Raw genomic sequence first — 21,940 nt, 5'->3', positions numbered from 1 at the left:
CCTTTTTTTCTCCATTTATACTTACCAAGGTGGATGCAGAATCCGTCTGATGCTGCATCTGTCCCCCGATGCCTCTACATTTTAAGCCCCGGAAGATTTTACCCCCTTCCTGACCAGGGCCTATTTTGCGATTCGGCACTGCGTGACTTTAATGGACAATTGCGCGGTCATGCGACGCTGTACCTGAACGAATTTGGTGTCCTTTTTTTCCCACAAACAGAGCTTTCTTTTGGTGGTATTTGATCACCTGTGCGATTTTTTGATCATGCGCTATAAACAAAAAAAGAGCGTCAATTTTGCAAAAATAACAATATTTTTCACATTTTTTTATATGAAATTCCCCCCAAAAAAATGTAAAATCAAAACTTTTTAACATTTTAGGCCAATTTTTTTTTTACCATATGTTTGGTAAAAAAAATCTCAAAAAGCGTATTTTGATTGGTTTGCGCAAAAGTTATTGGGTTTACTAACAAAGGGAAAGATTTTTGTCATTTTTGTTGTTTTTTTTTAACGCGTAATGGCGGCGATCTGCGATTTTTTTTGCGGGACTGCGACATTGGGGCGGACAGATCAGACCCTTGACTGACATTTTTGGGGTTACCATTGACATTACTACAGTAATCAGTGCTAAATATATACACTGTTACTGTAAAAATGACACTGAAGGAGTTAACTGTATTGGAGAGGGAGGGGTTGAGTGTGTCCTAGGGGCGTGTTTCTAACTGTGATTGGCTGTGGCTTGATGTGTAAGAACAATGATCAACGGTCCTACATAGTAGAACCGTTTGATCACCATTCTTACACAGGGAGAACTGACAGGCGGCTTTTTTTACACTAGCCGACTGCCTTTCTCCCGCTGTCACGGACGATCGCGAGTGCCCGGCGGACATCGGGTCCGCCGGGTACACGCGCGGGGGGGTCCATGACTGAGCGGGAGCGCGCATCCAGCGGCGCGCGCTCGCTCCCAAAACCCTTACAGGCTAGCGACGTAGCCCTATGTCGCTCTGCCTGTGAGGGGCTGACTGCCGACGTAAATAGTCGTGCGGCAATCGGCAAGTGGTTAAGAACCGAGAGATCGAACACCGCCAATCGCTAATTTCTGACAGTTCCTTAACCAGAGAGCTGCTGACAGACTGCTCTGAGCTGTGGAGGGGTGGGGAGGGGCTGGCTCAGTGGCTCACTGAGCCGGGTGTTGGTTTAGGCACCTAGCGGATCCCTAAACCAAAATAGTATTAAGGATAATGCAGTACCTGGACTGACATCTGTGGCGTCAGCAGAGAGAGTGGACTTCACTCCACTCTCTGCTGAAAATGGGGCACAGGAGTGCAGAATGAACTGTTTTAACTGTTTTTTCCTTTAGACTCTCCTCCTCTCGTCCCTCAGAAGTGCCCACTGGAAAATAAGTAATGTCCGCTGGATACTATGTCATGCAATAAAATATTGATCGATTTCATGAAATAAGGACCAAACATTTTTGAAGGAATAAGGCATGCCTTATTTAGGAAGCATTTTTTAATGGATGGCAACATTTTTTGGAAAAACTTTATGTGCTATTTTACTGCTAATCCTAAAGCGGTAAATACTGTTTCATAAATTGAGCCCAGTGTGTCTAGTTTTGGAGACCCCACTTACCAAAAGATATTGATAAAATAGAATCACTCCAGAGACAAGCAACAAAAATGGGGAAAGACCTGAGGGATAAAACAAATCAGGACAGACTGCCTTACATTCGTGAAGACAGAAGTAAAAGAGGAACATGAGAAAATCTCTAAATACATTAAGGGTATCAATTGGGTTCAAAGGGGCATTGTTTTCAATATGAAGGCAAGATCAACAACACGGAGACATGTTAAACTAGCAGGAGGAAAGCTCAAAAGTAGCTGTAGAAAGTATTTTTTACCGAAAGAGTGGCTGATGCTTGAATCAGGCTTCCAGCAGAGATGGTGAAACCATCAACAGTAAGTCAATTTAAACAAAGGAGTTTTAAAGGCAGAAGGTTTTTTTTTTATCTTAACCACTTAAGCCCCGGAGGATTTGGCTGCTCAATGACCAGGCCCTATTTTGCGATTCGGCACTGCGTGAATTTAATGGACAATTGCGCAGTCATGCGACGCTGTACCTAAATAAAATTGACGTCCTTTTTTCCCACAAACAGAGCTTTCTTTTGGTGGTATTTGATCACCTGTGCGATTTTTATTTTTTGCACTATAAACAAAAAAACAGCGACAATTTTGAAAAAATAAAAATATTTTTCAAATTTTTTTATATGAAATTCTTAAAAGAAAAATGTAAAAATCAAAATTTTTTAACATTTTAGGCCAATTTGTTTTCTGCTACATATTTTTGGTAATAAAAATTGCAATAAGTGCATTTTTATTGGTTTTCGCAAAAAGTTATTGCGTTTACTAACTATGGGAAAGATTTATGTCATTTTTATTGGTTTTTTTAAACTAGTAATGACGGCGATCTGTGATTTTCATTTTTGCGGGACTGCGACATTGCGGCGGACAGATCGGACCCCTGACTGACATTTTTGACATTTTTGGGGGGTACCAAATGACACTGGCAGGGAAGGGGTTAACTTTATTGGTGATCAAGGGGTTAAGTGTGTCCCTAGGGGCGTGATTCTAACTGTTAGGGGGCGTGGCTAGTGACGTAACCACAGAGACATGTGATCCTATATAGCAGGATCGAATAGCCTCTGTGCCTACTTTAGTGAGAATGACAGACGGCTGTGTTTACATCCCTCAACTGCGGGAGATCGCGAGTGGTCGGCGGCCATCGGAGCCGCCAGTCACACGCGCTGGCTCAGCAGGGAACGAGCGGGGCCGGGAGTCCGCCACCGGCGGCGCACGCTTGCCCCCTACAGGCTGGTAGGCGAGCGACATAGGTCTACATCGCTCTGCCTGTAGGGGGCTGACTGCCGCAGTAAATAGTCATGCAGCGGTAGGCAAGTGGTTAATGCATTCTATGTATTAAGATAAAAAGCCTTCTGTGTGCAGCAACCTCCCCAGCAACCCCTAATACCTACTTGAGCCCCATCTCTGTCCAGCAATGTCCACAAGTCCCTTGGCCATCAGGACTCACCCTCCTGATTGGCTAAGACACAGCTGCGGTGTTATTGGCTCCTGCAGCTGTCAATCAAAGTCAGTTAGACAATCAGGAGAGAGAGAGGGGCAGGGCCGAACCACGGCTCCATGTCTGAATGGGCACACGGAGCTGCAGCTCGGCTCAGGTGCCCCCATAGCAAGCTGCTTGCTGTGGGGGCAATCGACACGAGGGAGGGGCAAGGAGCAACGAAGAGGGACCCAAGAAGACGAGGATCCAGACTACCCTGTGCAAAACAAACTGCACAGAGGAGGGAAGTATAACATGTTTATTATTTATAAAAACAGAGAAAAAACAAGACTTTTCAATCACTCTAACGCCCCTTTCACACATTCTGGTCCGTCAGCGGACTCTGCTTATCTCAGCGGGGGATCGATCTGCCGATCCCCGCTGAGCAGGCCGATGGCAGCTGTGTATCCGCTCTGTGTGCGGAGACACAGCTGTCAGGTCCCGCTGTTCTCTATGGGGGAATCGGATGGGAACGGACCGTCTGTCCGTTCTCATCGGATCCCATCCAATCTGCTGGATGGATGGAAAATAGGGTTTCTCTCTTCCTAGATACCGTTTATGCTGATTGCTTTGCGCTTTGGAAGCGCCACCTTTGTGAGTACCATTCCTTTTACTCAATAAAGCGGTTTACTGAAACCATACAGAGAGCACTAGATCTCTTCCTTTGTTCCTCTTTTATGTCTATCGGTGAGAATCCCTCTAGGGGTGATAGGCTATACATAGCCTTTACTATCTGAAGGTCCCTGTGTATATACAATGCTGTGATTGACCCAGCAGTGGGTCTATAGTTGAGGTGAGAGACCAATTCACCTGGTGGTGGGATTGCACTAATCACGAAAGCACTAATTAAGTTTTGCACAAGATTCTTTTGGACAAGTGGATTCACCGTTTATTTGATTGATTGTATGGACATTGGAACATGTATGGACACTGATTTTGAGTTTTATTACACTATGTGTGCACATGACTGGCGCAACACTACTTTTTGATTTATTTAGCTTACATTGTGTGGTTTAGACACTTTTAGTGTGTGCAGCCGGTCTTTATATTATTTGTTTATTGCACCATTCACTATTGATATTTTTTTGCGCTGATAGTTTTTGTTATATATTTATGCCATTAAGGCTAGTGACCAAGAAGCAGGACGGAAAATACAGCCTTTGAAAAGTAGATATGGACGGTTTGAGATGGTCTACGATGTATCTGATAGAAGCCATACCAGATCGGTGTACCACATCCACCTGGGCCAATCCATAGTAAATGTGGATCACCAGAACAACCTCCATCTCGATGATGCAGAGCAGAAAATAAAGACGTTTCAGTCGAGAAAAGGAACTGATCAGAGTGTACTGATCCCATTGGGTCACCAGATCATACACTGCTTTTACCAGTGGATCCCTGCTCCTAGATACAAACCTGTTTAAGTTGGTGGTTTAACCTGGTTGTGTCCAAATCCAGTGCCCCCCACCTGTGACACAGGTGCTAGAACACATCTGGGTATAGAGACCACTCTCCCAGGTCCAGACACTGCCAGCTGAGGAAATCTTCCTGCCAATTGTCTGCATCCGAAGTGTGCACAGCTAACAAGGCAGAAATGTACATTTCTGCTAAGGAGTGTATCTGCTCTACTCATCTTTCTGCCCCAGGACTCCAGTTTCTCACTGATGGTTGATATATGCCATCCCTGTGACATTGTCTGACAGAATCCAAATTGAATGGTCCTCCAACAGCTTGGTCCAACACTGAAAGGACCGCCATACTGCCCGAAGCAGCAAGAAGTTTATCGGGAAATGAGAGTGAATTTCTAAATCCAAGACCAGCTTCCTGAGGCATCAAGCCAGGGATAGCTATTTTTCTTGGTGGTAATGAATTAGCTAGGACTGATTAGTACACTGATAAGAGAACATTGCATTACAGAGGACTAGAGTGAACTGAGCAAAAGCAACTACCTTGAAGAAGGCTACCCCTAGTACTAAGAACATCATACAAACGCGGAGAGTCAGGTGGCTTTGGGACTAATAAGCCTGATCATGAAGCAAGAAAATCTGAAGCTACTCCTGAGGAAGGAACATCTTAGCTAAGATGTGTCCATGACCAGACCCAGATATTCCAAATGATAAGACAGTTCAAGCAATGTTTTTAGGCTCCACTCAAACTTCTGTTTGTGTCTACAATCAGAGATCCACTGCCTGAAAGAGTCCTTACTGGCTGTTTCCACAAAATGAAATCATCTAAGTATCTTATCATGGGGAGGCCACAGAAGTGCTACAGGGCCAACACTGGAGCCAGCAACTTAGTGAACACCCAAGGCAATAAAAATGGCAGGGCCCTACAGAAAATCTCATAAAATCTTGGTGCACTGGAAAGATTGGTACATTTCAGGTTTTACAATCGATTGAAGAGAAAAAAATTGGCTAGAAAATCACAGGTTAGTCTTTATACAACAGGGCAGAAGAAAAGATGTCCCATCTTCCTGGAACACTAGCAACTTAATTATGCTGATAGTGGGAGGGATTGATCGCTGGGTTAGCCTACAGTTTGTCAGCGTTCAATCCTCCTGTAGGTGGCAAGGTAAAAGAACTCCTGTTCCCTCAATGGATAAGCAAGAAAGAGGTTTAAACCATATGAAAAAAAGCTGACCAGTGTAAACGCCCCTGGCATTGTAACATGGTTTGTCCCAACCCCTCTGATTGCAACTTTTGCTGGACATTTAATCTGCTAAAAGAAGTGTAAAAATAGAGGATCTAATGACAGGATCAAGAGGTAGAAAAGCTATTGAGGGGGGGTTGACTGTTGTAATTTGTTGTTGTTATTTACAGCCTGCAACATACAGTATTTGTAGTTTTTTGCATATATTATTTTGCATGTATTTTGCATATAATATTTTGCACATAGTTCCTCCTCTAACTATTTTTAAATCAGTTATTTAAAAAGGGATGCACTGGTACAAAATCTATTCAAGAACAGTCTTTCAAATAAACATTGCATTATTATGCTATTGTTAAAACAGGCAGGTGAAGGGTGAAAAAACAAATAAAAATGGCATAAAATAGGCACACAACGAGAAGGAGCTATTTGTGTTTAACAAAAAAATATACACTATACAGAGATATCGAATTATATCTTAAGAAAACTAAATCTTCAACATAAATTTGCTGCTCTGTTTCCACAGCAACAGATAAATACTGTAGAGACATGGATGTGTCAGTTGCCCATCCTAAGCATTCCTTAGTCAAGGCTTTCAATTACTCATTGACAAAACATTCACAAATAAATGTTTTAGTGTTGACAGGTACAGAGACTGCAGTGGCAATGGATTTACTGAAAATAAATACCAAAACGTAGACCTGAAGAAAATGTGTCATCAATATTTCAAGTGCAAATACAAACCAGGAGTAAACATAATACTATGAAGGAGGAGGGTGGGGAATCAATCTCTCTACACTAATGTTTTTTAGGACTTCAAAATAGAGACGTTTAAAGCATGTGTTTAAGCCCTGGTACCTCCATATTTGCTGCATGTTACCATGGAAGCGCTTGAAGGTTAGGTTAGGTGTAAGGGCAGCTAGGGTTCTGGGAAAGGATAAGCCTTAGAGAAAAAGCTGTAGAGAGAAAATATTAGTTGTCACCAGGTTTTGTTTTAAAATACTTGTCGCTGTAGCTTGCTTTGTATTACGTATTTAGAGCATCACTGTAAGGGGCATCTACCCCTCCCAAAAGCTGCTCAAAACTTATATGGCATTGTGCAGATCGTATGGCTACTTTACAGGTCTGAGCTTATTAAAGCAGACCTTCACGTCCTTTCTTAAGATCCTCTCTCTTGCCTCCTCTCCCTCCCTTGCAAAAACAGATTATTTTAAAGACAATACCTGTTTTTGTTTTCTCAATTTTTGCCCTTTGCCCTTGGGAGTCTCTGTGTCACATATGCCTCCTTGGATATCTACATCACACATTTTTCTAGGACGCAGTATGTGGGATCTTGCATGTTAGGGATATTAAGTGCTTGGGAATGGGATATAAAATGTAATTTTGGATAGGTAGGGTGGTTTTTCTCTTGTGACATGAAAGGTGAGATTAAAGTGTAAGTATAGTTATAAACTCCCCTTCATCTATCCTCCCTGTGCCATCCTCATCAGAGCTAGCATTAAAATCATACCTCAAATGCAGACATACTACCCCCCTGCTCAAGTTCAGAATGCCTAGTACCAGTGTACTTAAGAGAGGGTGCAGTGTGTCGTGAGATACAGCTATAGGGAATAAGCTGTCCCAGGCTGGCACATTGGTAGGTGCTACTTACAATTTTCTTTGATTCAGTTACCATGTGAACGGGCTTAATGTATATTAAAAATAATGAACTGCTTCGGCCAGGTTTGTGTTTGTGAATGTCACTGCAGTAAATTACGCATGTCTGGCATTTTTAACTAGATTAGGCACCCCTTTACTTGGGGCAATAAAACCACATTTTACTAGTGGTTGAGCCAGCAAGACAGGACAAAAAGAGTGAAAATGAATTAATAAGTATAGTTAAATATACTGCATATGACAATTTAAACAAATGGCAGATATTTTATGTGCTTGAGCTTTAAACTTTCCTTTTCAATTAAGTCCCCAATTCATATAGGCCAATGTAGTTGGGTATGCTGTCAGTTAGCATACACATTAGTACAAGAACGTCCTTCACAATCCATTTAATATTCTAGTCAGTTGGTTCTTGCACTACAGAATTGTTGCTAAACATGCAGAGGATTACACAATGGGATCTATACCATTCCACAATCCAATGCAAGCTTCTAAGCAGCCAATGTGGTAGCGCCAACGTTAGATTGTGGGAGGGTGGAGAGTAGTATGACCTTGTTGATATGTTATCAGCATAAAAAAATCTTCTACATAACAAAGACATACCGTGTTATTTGGATGATAGTTTAGATGTAATCCACTGTCACACAGAGGGGATGATGTACCACTGCTTTGGTCACTAGGCGCACCTGTTAAAAAAAATATGAATATTATTTTATTATTTTTACCTTTTCTCTTTCATTTATCTGCCACTTTAGAACCTGTTGCAGTGGTTATTAACCAAAGGTCCAAATTCTACCAAAATTTATTTTTTTTTAATAAAAGAGTTAAAATGTATGTCAAATTTTAAATCCTGACTGTTTCTGTTGAGACTTTTATGTCAGACATTAATGGAACAGAGGGGAAATCTCTGTTGGGCCTAATACAGCTTTTAAAATCCTTCTGCTTATTTTCACCTGGAGAGGAATTAGGGGAAATCCTACTTACTGGGTCACAGACCGTAATAAAATCCAGACAGGGGTTATAATCCTTTCACAATCTTTTTAATAAAAAAATGTCCTTAGATAAACTTTATCACTTCTCTTGTATGTGTGTTCACAGGACATGACCCATACTAGCATCAAATGAGAAAAACAGGATTTTATATTCTAAAAGAGTCTTGTTCTTGACAGTATGAAGTTGTCAGTTTGTTATTTTAATTTTTCTACTGCAATATTAAAAATAGCAGGTCTCTATAAGCAGTTCCGTTCACTGATGTTAGTCAGTAGAAAATGTATTATGATTGACTGCTGTGGATTAGTGCACTTAAGAATTAACATTTGAAGTGTGACAATATCCAAAATAATATTTTCCTATAGACACTATCGTTTCTGAAGGAAATAGCCTCATAGGTAGCAGTCACTATAATTTCTGCTCCATTGAAATATATCCCCTCACCTCCTATTCTAGCGATGCCAAAAAAATATTGGATTTCCCATCATTTTCTGTTATGGTGACAATCCCATGGGAATGCAAATTGCAATAAAAGCTTGACAGAAGTTCAATCCCTTCCATACTCTATATAAAACAAAATAAAACAAGTTTTGGCTAGAGATATCCTATAAGGATTAGCACTCCTCATTGAATAATGTTTTATTTTTTAAACTAGTAAAATAAAAAATAAAAAAGTAAGGGTCTATGTTGATAGACTTTTGTTCATATCAAACCCATTTTTCATTCACATACATGTCTATGTGAATGCAAAACTCACTTAAAGCAGGTCAGGAAGCAAACTGAGGGTCATATGTACATACCAATTAATTCTGAATGATCTCAGAAGTGGCTGAAACACAAATCCTAAATGTTACAGTTTGTTTGGGGCAATGGATACTGCATGCATTTATTTGCTGCAGCCATGCTGCATTAAGTTGAAAAAAACCTGGCAAATAAAGATTACCAGACTGCATCTGACCTCACGACCAAAGTTTGTGAAGACTGAGTTTTAATGTTTATGGACTGGCACCACTGTCCACTCCTCAAAGAACTTAGGAAACTATATTTCTTTAACATAAAGTAGATCTAAAGTTCTGTAGCTAGATCAGTATACCTCCACCCTGCTCTAATTCTGATCTGTAGACTGGCCTCTCAGGTACATAAAAATCTATGAAGATGCAGATTGCACACATAGTCACCTTGAATGGCTTAATCATGAGCTTCACTCGGTCATCTTTATGTCATCTACATCATTTTAGACTTGTAAGTTTTTCTATAGGCTGCAAGCAAATATGTTGTTTGGTTAAACCAGGAGGTGGCTAAACCAAAGAAATTCCAGCCAGCCCCTTCAAACTCCTCTCGATACACTACTCTACTGTAATATGCTAGACCTCCCAGAATTTCAACCTGTACTTACGTAGCACTGCTAAAAGCAAAAAAATATTTATATATATATATATATATATATATATATATATATATATATATATATTATTGTACTTGCTGTATAATCTGTTTTTAGGAATTCATTAAGGAACCCAGGGCGCAGAGATGATTGGGCTGTACTGCCACTTATAAGAGGGATTGGACGCTGGCTACAAAAAAACAGTAACCACCCTGGTATAATCCCTCCCACTCCTAGCATACCTCACTTTGTTGGAATAAGGTTACGAAACTCAGAGGGCTAGGATCTGCATCCTTTAATGCAGTGTTCCTCAACTCCGGTCCTCAGGGCCCACTAACAGGCCAGATTTCAACTATTACCTTGGGGAGATGCAGACTAGAGTACTGCAATCATTGAGCAGCAAATGATATCACCTGGGATGTATTTCAGTTATATTGCAAACCTGGCCTGTTAGTGGGCCCTGTAGGCCAGGGTTGAGGACCACTGCTTTAATGAAATATATTTTAGGGTAAATACAAAAATTCTCTTTTATTTCTATCTCATTAAGGAACACACTATTTAAAGACGACTGGGGCAGACAAAAGTCCAACTGAGATGTAAGCAGAAGTGCAGTATATCAAAAAGCCCAGCAAAAACTATAGGGTGTTCTAGAAACCAATGTATAACGCAATCTCATGAAATTAATAACGTTTATTTTGTCCATTAATAGATAACCAAAAGAGGGAGGAGGGGAGGAAAGGAAAACGTGGGTTCAAATTGTTGGACATTACTGGTACCACAAGGAGGATTATACACAAATGTTAAAATATCAAAATGTATTGTACAATATCTCAAAAATGACTTTGTTGAAAATGAAAAACATAGCTCTTGTACAGTTTATACCAAGCAATCTAGCAGTCACTGTATCTATGCTGTATATTACAAGAGATTGACGCGTTTCACATATAATTGCTTATCAGGACCTAGGTAACTTGGCAGCACAGATAATTGTCCTAGGTAACAAAAGAGAGACATAATATTTAACAACTCTACATATTTAAAAATTAGCCATGGGCTGTGTCAGTGCATTGACTTACAAAAATACCGTCCAATAATGATGGCTGGATAGCAGCGTCTGTAAAATGTCAGGCGATTTTGCAAATATTGCATATGATTCCTATACTGGAAATACTGAAATATAGCCCTATATAGGGTCAAACAAAATATAATTATAACATCAAAAAGCCATTTCTACAAAATCCCGCAGAACAACATTTTAACATTTGTGAATAGCCCTCCTTGTGGTACCAGTAAAGTCCGACATTCTGCCCCAACATTTTATTCCCCCTCCTGCTTTTGGTTATCTGTGAAATAAGGATAAGGTACTAGATATGTCCCTCCCTGTTTGTGTTTTAATATGTAAGTTAATAGACTAATATCCCTCCCAATTTGTGTTTTAATATGTCCATTAATAACTTACATTAAACAGTTACTATTGCAGTCGTGCTGTCCTGAGAAACACGCTCACATTTTCTTCACAACAACAGAACATATCGTGTTGTTTATATTCTTTAACATTTATTTGGGATATGTTGGATATACATTTTGAGAATGATATATATTTTTACAGTAACTCGACTGCAATAGAATATTTTTAATGTAATCTTTTAAAGGACATAATAAACTTTACTCATTTTATGACATTTATTATACATTGGTACCTAGAAATTCATGTAGCTTCTGCTAGGCTTTTTAATATACTGTACAATTTTGAGGAACAGGTACCTTGACAGACAAATAGTAAGATAGTATTACTATCCCTTCTCTTTGATAACTTTGCTATACTGTCAGGACTACATAAAAAAGAAACGGGGGGCTGCCTGCAGCGAGCTCAAAGAGCTGCCTGAAGAACTGACATCAAATAGGCTTAAACATCCACTTGGTAAAACTTAGAAAATATCTGAATACAAGACTGGGTGGCAACTTTTCAAATCTGTTAAACAGTTGCCTTAAAGTGTAACTCCATTTTTGTTGAGAAAAAAAACATTCCCCTCTGGGTGCTCTCTGTACATTACAAGGATTTTAACAACCTTTGTTGCAGATTCCTAACTTTTGTTTTTCTGAAGAAATCCCTGTTTGTTCCTCTGTGCCTCTGAGCTGAATAGGTCTAATGGGAGTGGTTACATAAATATCTATCAGCTGTGGCAGCTGAAGAGCTCTAATGAGAAAAGCTGCTGGGCCTGCATCCCTTTAGACATGTTTCCATTGGGAGTATCTCACCAAAAATGACATTTTTGTTGCAGGGGATGCCAGAAATCTGACGTGTATCTAAAGCCCTGTACACACGATAAGAAATTCGGCCGGGAAAATTCGTCCGACGACCGATCTGCCGATTTTCGGATTGTTAGTATGGTGCTTTCGACAGCTGACTCAGACTTTTCGGCTGACAAAATCCTGGTGTGCAGGCATTAAAATTTTTGTCCTCCATCAAAACACGTCCGATTTTCGTCTCATTAGTACAGATTTTGATGGGGAAAAATCTTATGAGCAAGACTAGGCATGCTCAAAGAGAAAGAACACAAAGAAAGCAATCCAACACATGACATCACTTCTGAAGTAGAATTCTGTCCTACGGGAAAATTCATGTGCAGTCTAGAGCACATTCCAACCAACAGACACGCACTCTGGACAAAAGACGGACGACCGGTCAGCGGAAATTCGTTGCATGTGTTCGAGGCTTTAGTGCAGACTTCTGCGAGAATTAGTGAGCCAATCACACAAGCAGGAAATTATGTTTCTGGTGCTGTTCAGTACACATTCTGTGTACAGAACAGCTCCAGGTAGCCATATTGTATTGCATTTTTAGAAAATTACAGTGGCTGCAGATTGAAAAGTAAAGGTACATTTTAATAACATTCAATCACAATATGACTGTACAGTTTTATACACTATATTGTATATTTTCTATATTTGCTATTTTTTTTCCCCACGAAAGTGGAGTTACCCTTTAAGCTAAAAAACCAAAGCGGCACTCATACAGTAGATTTTGTACAGTGACATTTATCAGGAAAATGGTGGAACCCAATCTTTAAAATCATAAATGTAAGCAATAATCTGTCTAAACCACACAGAAATAGTGGAATAAGATGCTGACTCCCCATTAAAGTGACAATTAGGGGTGACAGAAAAAGTCAGTCCTTCTAAAGCAGGCATTAGCTGCCAGGTAAACCCACACGGCATGAGCTACATCCAGAGAGTGAGAAGAGATTTTTTTCTGATGTACTGGGACTGTACAGGGAGATGGAGCAATGTCCTGATTTAGTTAAAAAACCAAAAAAATGACTTTAGAGCACTTTAACTTTGTGTAAGACCTGAAATGGTTCTTTACAAGACAAAGCTGCCAGTTCTGACACACAACTCACAGAGAGAAAGGGTCGGATGGAGATTATCCCACATACATTCAAAAAGTCTTTGAGATGCGGACAAAACCAAATTCAAATATCATGATGTCATGGTAGGGAGGGCATACATGAGAGACCACTTGTCAAAATATCTTAACCAAAGAATGAGAGGCCAGTGTTCTTCGAAATAGAATTGCAAAGGCTAAAATTTGCACCCTGATGGAACCGATAGCCAAATGTTGATCCAGGCTTTACTGCAAAAAGGCCATTTCTTTTAAGTATTTTCTGGGGTAAAAAAATCCTCTCTCACACCTAGCAAAGTGTGATTTCCATGTGCAACTGTAGACCTTGTGGGAGGTTGATTTTTTACTTAGTGTTTAAAATGTCATTAAAGGTAGTGACTGTAAAGCAGGGTGATAAACTGGCCCTTGGTATGGAAGATCTGCTTGTTTTGGAAGAGCACACTGGTTGTCTACTAGCAGTTTGATAAGGTTGGAGTACCACATCTGTCTGGCCAGTTTAGAGCTATGAAAATTATATGAGGGTACAATTTTTAGCCACTGGCTCACAAGGTAGGTCAATTGTTCATTGTGTGATCGCTGTTAGGGAGAGATGAAGGAAGAGAAGCACTATTTTGGATTGCATTAGTAAATAAAAGAGGAGGATGCACGATTGCATTTGAGGATTCCTTTGTGTTCTGTATATGAAAGGGAAAGTGTCATTTACCTTTTATACTATAAAGGTTCCTCATTTAGGTAAGCATGTGTTCACTTGGGTGATTGAGGACATGCAGAGAAACAGCACAGGAAAGAAATGCACTATATCAGCAAACCTCTTTACACAATAGTGTCGTGCTGTCAGCATGAGCTCTAAGTACTCAACAAATAGGGTCAAAGTAGGAATGAATGCTGGATAATTAAACATGATTTTAATCCTAAGGTTTGACACACTAACATCACAGCCATGTCAGGCTGCAATGCTGAGCCTGTCAAAGAAAACAAGAATTTGGAAAGAGCTTCCAAATGTTTTGCCAATGTGATCTTTTAAGGAGTAGTTAAGCAACAGGAATGGTGAGTGCTTTATTAGGGTGGGGGCAACAGTGGGAATGGCTTCCTTCTTGATAAAGGCCTCCTCAAATGGATATTGGTCTGTAAATTGCTTGGGAGGTGTGAATAGTTATCAGAAATGTACCAGTCTCTGTACAGAATGCCTTTGAGTAAAGAGTGTAGTGTAAAACCTTTGAAACTTGAGGCCTCTCAGGGATTCTAGACTAGTAACAGAACTAGTAGAAACTGCAAGCTGCTCTTTCATTTATAAAGATGCACATACCATGTCAAAAGGATACAATATCAGTTCCTTAAACCTGGTAGCTATGGCCGCTGCCAGAGACTAGGGATGATCGAACGGTTCGGGTCGACCATCGGTTCGACCTGAACATTGACTGTTCGAAATTCGGCCGAATTTCAAACTTTTTGCTGAAAAAGTTCGGAATTCGGCAACCAGAACCGACCAAAATGCAATGGGACAGGAACTGGGCTTTAAAAGCCCGTGATTGGACCAGAACCATCAGTAAAAGCCAATTGAGGGGGCAGGAGAATGCTAGGAATGTGATTGGAGTGACTAGGGGGTCCAGAGGCCAATCATTAGTGAATACGCCCCGCAGTATATAAGATAGCCCCGCCAAATCTCTAGCATTGTAATACAGGGGCTGTGGAAGAGAGTGGAAGCAGTTATGTTACTCCTGCTTCAAAGTGTCATTTAGCAATTATTAGTGTGAGGAAAGGGATATCTAGTGTAGTTAGGGTACTATTTTCCACTATAGTTAGATTCAAAAATATAGTTTCTGTAGGAAAAGTTTTAAGTGTCAGGGGACTGTAGTGTAGTGTAGGGTTAACTGACTCTGACTGCTATGGCAGGGGGACCAAACTCTTCCATGTCAGGGTAACCGCTATAGAGAAAAGATTGTTTCTCTTAGATCTGCAATAGAACAGGATGGTGGCTTCGCCCCTGGCTGTCACACCCGGCTTTTTGTTGCAGGCCTTTATAGGGCTTTTTTGTGGACCTGTTTGGAGGCAGGCATAACATCAGAACTTCTGTGTAGGGGTATATATACACACACACATGTATGTATATATACACATACACATATATAGGTGTGAAAGTAGCAGAACACTATGCTTGCGCTAATGAAATAATTAACACCCATATGGCTTCGCTCCTTTCACACCTATATGTGTGTATGTGTATAAATACATATAAGTGTGTGTGTATATATACCCCTATACACAAGTTCAGATGTTATGCCTGCCTCCAAAGACCCCCAAAAAATGCCCAAAAAAAACGCCTGCAACAACACACCTGGGCGTTTTTGTAGCAGGAATTTTTTTTGGGCATTTTTTGGGCGTCTTTGGAGGCAGGCATAACATCAGAACTTCTGTGTAGGGGTATATATACACACACACATGTATGTATATATACACATAAACATATATAGGTGTGAAAGTAGCAGAACACTATGCTTGCGCTAATGAAATAATTAACACCCATATGGCTTCACTCCTTTCACACCTATATGTGTGTATGTGTATAAATACATATAAGTGTGTGTGTGTGTATATACCCCTATACACAAGTTCAGATGTTATGCCTGCCTCCAAAGACCCCCCAAAAAATGCCCAAAAAAACGCCTGCTACAAAAACGCCCAGGTGTGTTGTTGCAGGCGTTTTTTTGGGGGCATTTTTTGGGGGTCTTTGGAGGCAGGCATAACATCTGAACTTGTGTATAGGGGTATAAATACACACGTATATGTATTTATACACATACACACATATATAGGTGTGAAAGGAGCGAAGCCATATGGGTGTTAATTATTTCATTAGTGCAAGCATAGTGTTCTGCTACTTTCACACCTATATATGTGTATGTGTATATATACATACATGTATGTGTGTATATATACCCCTACACAGAAGTTCTGATGTTTTTCCTGCCTCCAAAGACCCCCAAAAAATGCCCAAAAAAACGCCTGCTACAAAACTGGCAAGGTGTGAAAATAGCGGAGCCACTATCCTGTTCTATTGCAATTCTAATAGAAACAATCTTTTTTTTCTGGTTCTGGACATGCTACAGAGCTGAAACTTCACAGGTACACTTTTTATACCCCCCCAGACACTAAATCCAAAGAAATCTCAATCTTTTTTTTTTCAATAATTTTTTTCAATAATTGGCTCTCTATCAAAAATGACAATTTTTAAGAACTTATTTTGTGTGATTAATAGTCCCTGGAGCATGACCCAGAACCCTAGGCACTTTTTAGGGGCATTTATTGGGTTTTAGGGCTTCAAAATTGTGTTTTTTGATTACCGAAGTTCGGGTCCCATTGATTTCAATGGGGTTCTGAAATCCCGGCAGAACTTTCGGGTAGTTCGGGTGTTCTGGTCGAACCGAACTTTTCAAAAGTTCGATCATCCCTACCGGAGACACCTCAAATACTAAACCACCCAGTAAGGAGAATCTTCATCAGATAGTGTTTCCACAGCAGAAGGCTCAGAGGTTCCCACAGGTGCAGGTAGGTCAGACAAGAAAATTCAGAGGAGTATAGGCACGTGTGGGCTGGGGACAGGAGCATGAGACAATGATCCAGGCTGTATATGTCAGGTGGAGAGAGGGTGTATTAGAAGGGGCACTGCAAGCCCCTTCTGAGCGGTTAATGGACTGTGAGCTGGAGAGATCCAAAACAAAGTGACTGTCCTTCTTTGTGCTTGGAGTTCAACATGTTGCACTGTTTGACAAAAAAACTGAGAAAAATGAGTTGGTAAAAAAACTTTGGCTTTTATGAACCAGTTGAGAACGGCAAGGATTAACCAAAGAGGAACCACATGTTTCTTACGATTAAGAGCAATTGTGAGAAGATGCCACCTCATGCTTAAGACCAGAGAGTGTTCATATGTGTGTCACCCCAGGTAGTGGCTCAGTTCTTCAGTGCTTTGATCATTTTCATTGAGACCAATGGAAAAGATGGGGTAATAGCATCCAATAGTTCCAATACATATAGTAGCTAACGGTGCTCAGGCCACACAGCCTACTTATAAATGGGTGCTATGTAGACTGTGCCAGAGCTCTGGACATGGAAAAGTACTCTGCTACTAGCACACACAGTAATCAGAGGTCTCAAAAGCACCACAAGCAGACCTCAAGTGCTCCTCAGTGCTCAAAGGTCACATTAGAGGCAGGCACTTTAGTCCAGAGGGGAGAGGTAATACCAGACTGGTAACTATTTTTTTTTTCAGTATCCAGATCCTGTTCTTCTTCCTGTTGGTGGCAGTATAACACAACTGTTTCTGAATTCTGTGCTCCTTAATAATTGACAAAGAAATACCAATATGCATCACAAGTTCATAAACATTACCCCCATTAATCTTTTCACTTGCTATTTCTCTCATGTATCTCCCCCTCCTTTCAGATACATATCTAACTATTTTTCCTGGCCTCTTTATGAATTCCCTGTGCTCCTTCTTCTCTTCCTTGCTGTAATTATTTTCCTCTTTCATGTCTTTCTTCTGTAATTTTCTGACTCACCTCATATCATCCCCTCACTGAACATGTCAAGTGCTCAGTGTCTTTGACAAATGCATTGTATTTTTCCCATCATTTAGCATGATGTGAGCTACATATGCACATGCAGAAAAGGTTACAAGTATTTATATATATATATATATAGTCCTAATTGGTGTCAGATGCCAACAGCATTAACAGCACTTACACGCACAATCTTCATTCAGTGGTAATTTAAGGAAAGCCGGCGCCCTTTTTAAAAATGAAACAGTTAATGTAACTTCTTCTCCTGCATTTCGTAAAACTTGCACCTATGAAGACAAAATGGTTATATCTCTTTTGATATTCCTGCTCCTTATGCAGATGAGATAGTCTTTATCACATTATCTAGATCACATGGTTTACTAGGTATATTAATCTTACATGTTTACCATTGAAGAGGATAGGAATCGTTAAAAATATAGTCACACATCCAAACAGATGAGCTCTGTAAAATAGTCTGTATATCTCATTCATTAAAGAAACAGAGAAACATAGAAGAATGACAGAAGAAAAAAGACCAAGGGACTCATCAAGTCTGTCCCATATTTATATATATTTTTTTTTTGTTCTTTTTATTTTTGTCTGAGTATACATCCATATTTGTCCCAAGCATATATGAATCCACTTATTGTTGATTGATTTACTACTTCCTCTATTCCAAGCATCACTTGCTGTTTCGGTAAAATAATACTTTCTTTGTAATCCATAAAAATACTTTCTAAGATTAGTTTAAACTTTCCTTCATATCACAAAGTGAAAATCAGTGCAACCAAATCAGTACATTGCTGTGCACCTATACTACCTAGTCAACAACTGAAAGGTCAGGGACAGCCTACCTCTCATCCCACCTGAGGTAAGCAGAGATCTTCAAAATTGCTTTTAAGATGCACTGTGTGCTATGAAGAGAACAACAGCTTTGTACTCCAGAAACAGCATCGCATACCTTAGACCACTTGCTTTAACCAGTTCTGGACCGGAATGATTTTTCCCTTTAATAACCAGGCTTTTTTTTGCGATTCGGCACTGCGTTATTTTAACGGACAATTGCTTGGTTGTGCCACACTGTACCTAAAAAAATGTATGTCATTTTTTTCCCACAAATAGAGCTTTCTTTTGGTGGTATTTGATCACCTGTGTGATTTTTATTATTTGCGCTATAAACAAAAAAAAGCGAAAAAAAAAACAATATTTTTCACTTTCTGCTATATAACATTCCCCAGAAAAATGTATAAAAAAATCTATTTTTTTTTTCATCCTTTTAGGATGAATAAGCGTATTTTGATTGGTTTGCGCAAAAGTTATCGCTTCCACAAACTAGGGGAAAGATTTATGTAATTTGTATTTATTTTACTAGTAGTGACAGTGATCTGTGATTTTTAGCGGGACTTCAACATTACGGTGGACAGATCGGACCCCCTAACTGACATTTTTGGGGGACCAGTGACATTACTACAGTAATCAGTGCTAGAAATATTCACTGTTACTGTAATAATGACACTGGCAGGGAAGGGGTTAAACTAGGGGTGATCAAAGGGTTAATTGTGAGCCTAGGGAAGTGTTTTCTAACTGTGGGGGGAGGGGTTTGGGAAATGATCACAGAGACCTGTGTTTCTATATAGAAGGATCACAGGCGCTCTGTGATCATTTCAGAGAGAACAGCGGTCAGCTGTGTTTTCAACAGTTGACCTGTGTTCTCTCTCAGCGGGGAGCCATCACAGGTGCCTGGCGGCATCCCCGCTGCCTAGTGCTTTGCCCCCAGGAGCGCTCCCCCCGGATCGACATACAGGTACGGCGATTTGGCAGCCAAGCCAGCCTGCCGCAGTATATATGCGATGGGCAGTCAGCAAGTGGTTAAGCTCGCTGCAAGTACATCTTGGGAGTTCAGAAACTTTACATAAACCCATAAACACCAAGCCGCAGTTCTGAAACTTGTCCTAGTATGTGATACCCATGGGTGGGCATTTGGCCACAGGCTTGTATGCTCTAAATAGCGATTGGGAATCCTGCAGAAAGATGAAACTGCCAGAAACACTGTAGGATCGTAAAAGAAGATCAAGATCTATAGAGTATTTCTCCTTATATATTTCTTTCACCTATCACCAGTTTGCATGTTTTGGTATTCTTTGGCATAACAGAGTAAGTTTACATTCAAACTGTTGCTTCTAAATAACCTTGTATTTAGGCAATACAGTCATCAGTGTTGGGGGTAACTAGTTACAAAATAACTGATTACAGTAACTACATTACTTTTTTTGGTAACTAAGTAATGTAACTAGTTACAATACTAATATTGGTAACTACACTACTTTACTAGGCTATAGGAAGTAACTGCACTACTTTACTAGGCTATAGGAGGTAACTACACTACTTTACTAGGCTATAGGAAGTAACTACACTACTTTACTAGGCTATAGGAACGCGCTTTCCTGCGTTACCCAAGCCGTGCGATACAATTGTTATTTCGAAGAATAGAGAGGGATGAAGTTTATGACTTTTTGTTGCACTTTATGTTTTATTCTGTTTTTTCAGGTTTTGTTCTCATGTTTCCCAAAGCCTGTGTTTATACAATAAACTCTATGCAGAAAGAGTGTCATGTATCTTCTTCTACACGGTCAATTAAGAAAGAGGAAGGTAAAGTAATAAGTAGTGAAGTTACTTTTCAAATGCAGTAACTAGTAAAGTAATCTCATTACAATTTACAGAAGTAACTAGTAACTAGTAACTAATTACATTTTTTGAGTAACTACCCCAACACTGACAGTCATTTGTTTCTAAGTAGTGATGGGTGAACAGTTTAGGCTGAGCATTGGTTCAGTACTTAACTGCGCCTGTTTGCGTGTTTGGCAGAATGTTTGGCACCCGAGCGCCCCACAAAGCACCACACACTGCACAGCGAATTCTAAGCCCTGATTGGCCAAAGCAATGTACCTGACCGCTGGTCAGGTGCAAGGCTTTGCCCAATCAGGGCACAGTAAACAGCAGGTTGTTAAGGAGCGGCACAGTCATCAGCTATCAGCAGGCTCCTAAAAAAATTGTTAAAAAAACAGAGTCCATACCAGGCTGTTATGGATTTTGAGGGGAACCCCCACGCCAAAATTTAAAAAAAGGCGTGGGGTTTCCACTAAAATCCATACCAGACCCTTATCTAAGCATGCAGCCTGGCAGGCAAGGAAAGGGGAGGGGATGGACGTGCCCCCCCCCCTGAACCATGCCAGGTCACATGCTCTCAACATGTTGGGGTGCTTTGGTGCAGGGAGACTCTGCCCCCCTCCACCCCACAGCACCTTGTCCCCATGCAGATCTGCAGGCAAGGGGCTTATCAGAATCTGGATGCCCCCTTTAACAGAGGGGCCCCCAGATCCCAACCACCCATGTGTATGAGTATGGGTTATACTGTAAATATTAGGTAATGGCATTATTTTTTGTCTACATTGCTCTTTTGCTACTTGTAGCACTTAATACTTGTAAAATGCCTGGTAATCCAATAAAAATCTATTAAAAATAAGTATTTGTATTTTTATATACTCACTCCTATGATCCAGGCACCCATGTCAAATAGCACAGTCAGGTCCTGGACCATCCTTCACTGTAGTTAAACGATACAGCCTGCTACATGAGCAACCCCAGATTGTAATTGGACAGTCAAGGACTAACATCATACTTATGGGCCTTGATTGGTCCAGAGTGCTAGGATTACAGGATAAGATTAAAATATTTTTTTTTTTTTTTTTTGTGCATGGAGTTGAGCTCTGACATCATCAAAGCATTGATAGGATAGTTTGCATTACTTCCAATTGTGGTACAATGAGAATATTCCTAGATAAATCAATGCACCAAAGAAGGGAACACATCAAAGAGAATCACTGAAATATAATTTATAGTTACTGTCAATATATACTGTATACACCTTTCATTAGAATGCTACTGTTATTCTAAACTAGATACAACAAAGACAATCAGCCACTGTGCTATAAACACTATAGTTACATTTCTCATTTACATCTGTGCACAATAAAATCTTCATTGGACACAAATGCCTCAAGGTACTACATACACAAACTGAAGCATATTTTATTTACATAACTATTTACTGTTAGACTTTTTTTTATTTAATTGATATGTTTCCTATTCCTGCCCCCATGGCTAATGTGTGTGAAGAAGCGCTCTGCTGTG

General features: G+C 40.1%; 1 protein-coding gene across 2 annotated transcripts in view; it reads right to left on the bottom strand.

The window, feature by feature from the left end:
• The window catches only part of SNTG1 (syntrophin gamma 1), a 914,265-nt gene that overhangs the window by 189,619 nt on the left and 702,706 nt on the right, over positions 1-21,940 (bottom strand). For both annotated transcript variants that reach the window (XM_082259744.1, XM_082259745.1), the window contains 2 exons: positions 17,934-18,036; positions 8,020-8,102 (listed from right to left, as the gene is read on the bottom strand). In XM_082259744.1, coding sequence (XP_082115870.1) covers positions 8,020-8,102; positions 17,934-18,036 — 186 coding nt within the window. The remainder of the gene's footprint in view (positions 1-8,019; positions 8,103-17,933; positions 18,037-21,940) is intronic.

This window comes from Pelophylax lessonae (genome assembly GCF_965119305.1).
Source record: "Pelophylax lessonae genome assembly, chromosome: 5".
In the NCBI taxonomy this organism is placed as follows: Eukaryota; Metazoa; Chordata; class Amphibia; order Anura; family Ranidae; genus Pelophylax; species Pelophylax lessonae.
The sequence above is the reverse complement of the archived record's forward strand: the minus strand, read 5'-3'. Positions and strand labels throughout refer to the sequence as shown.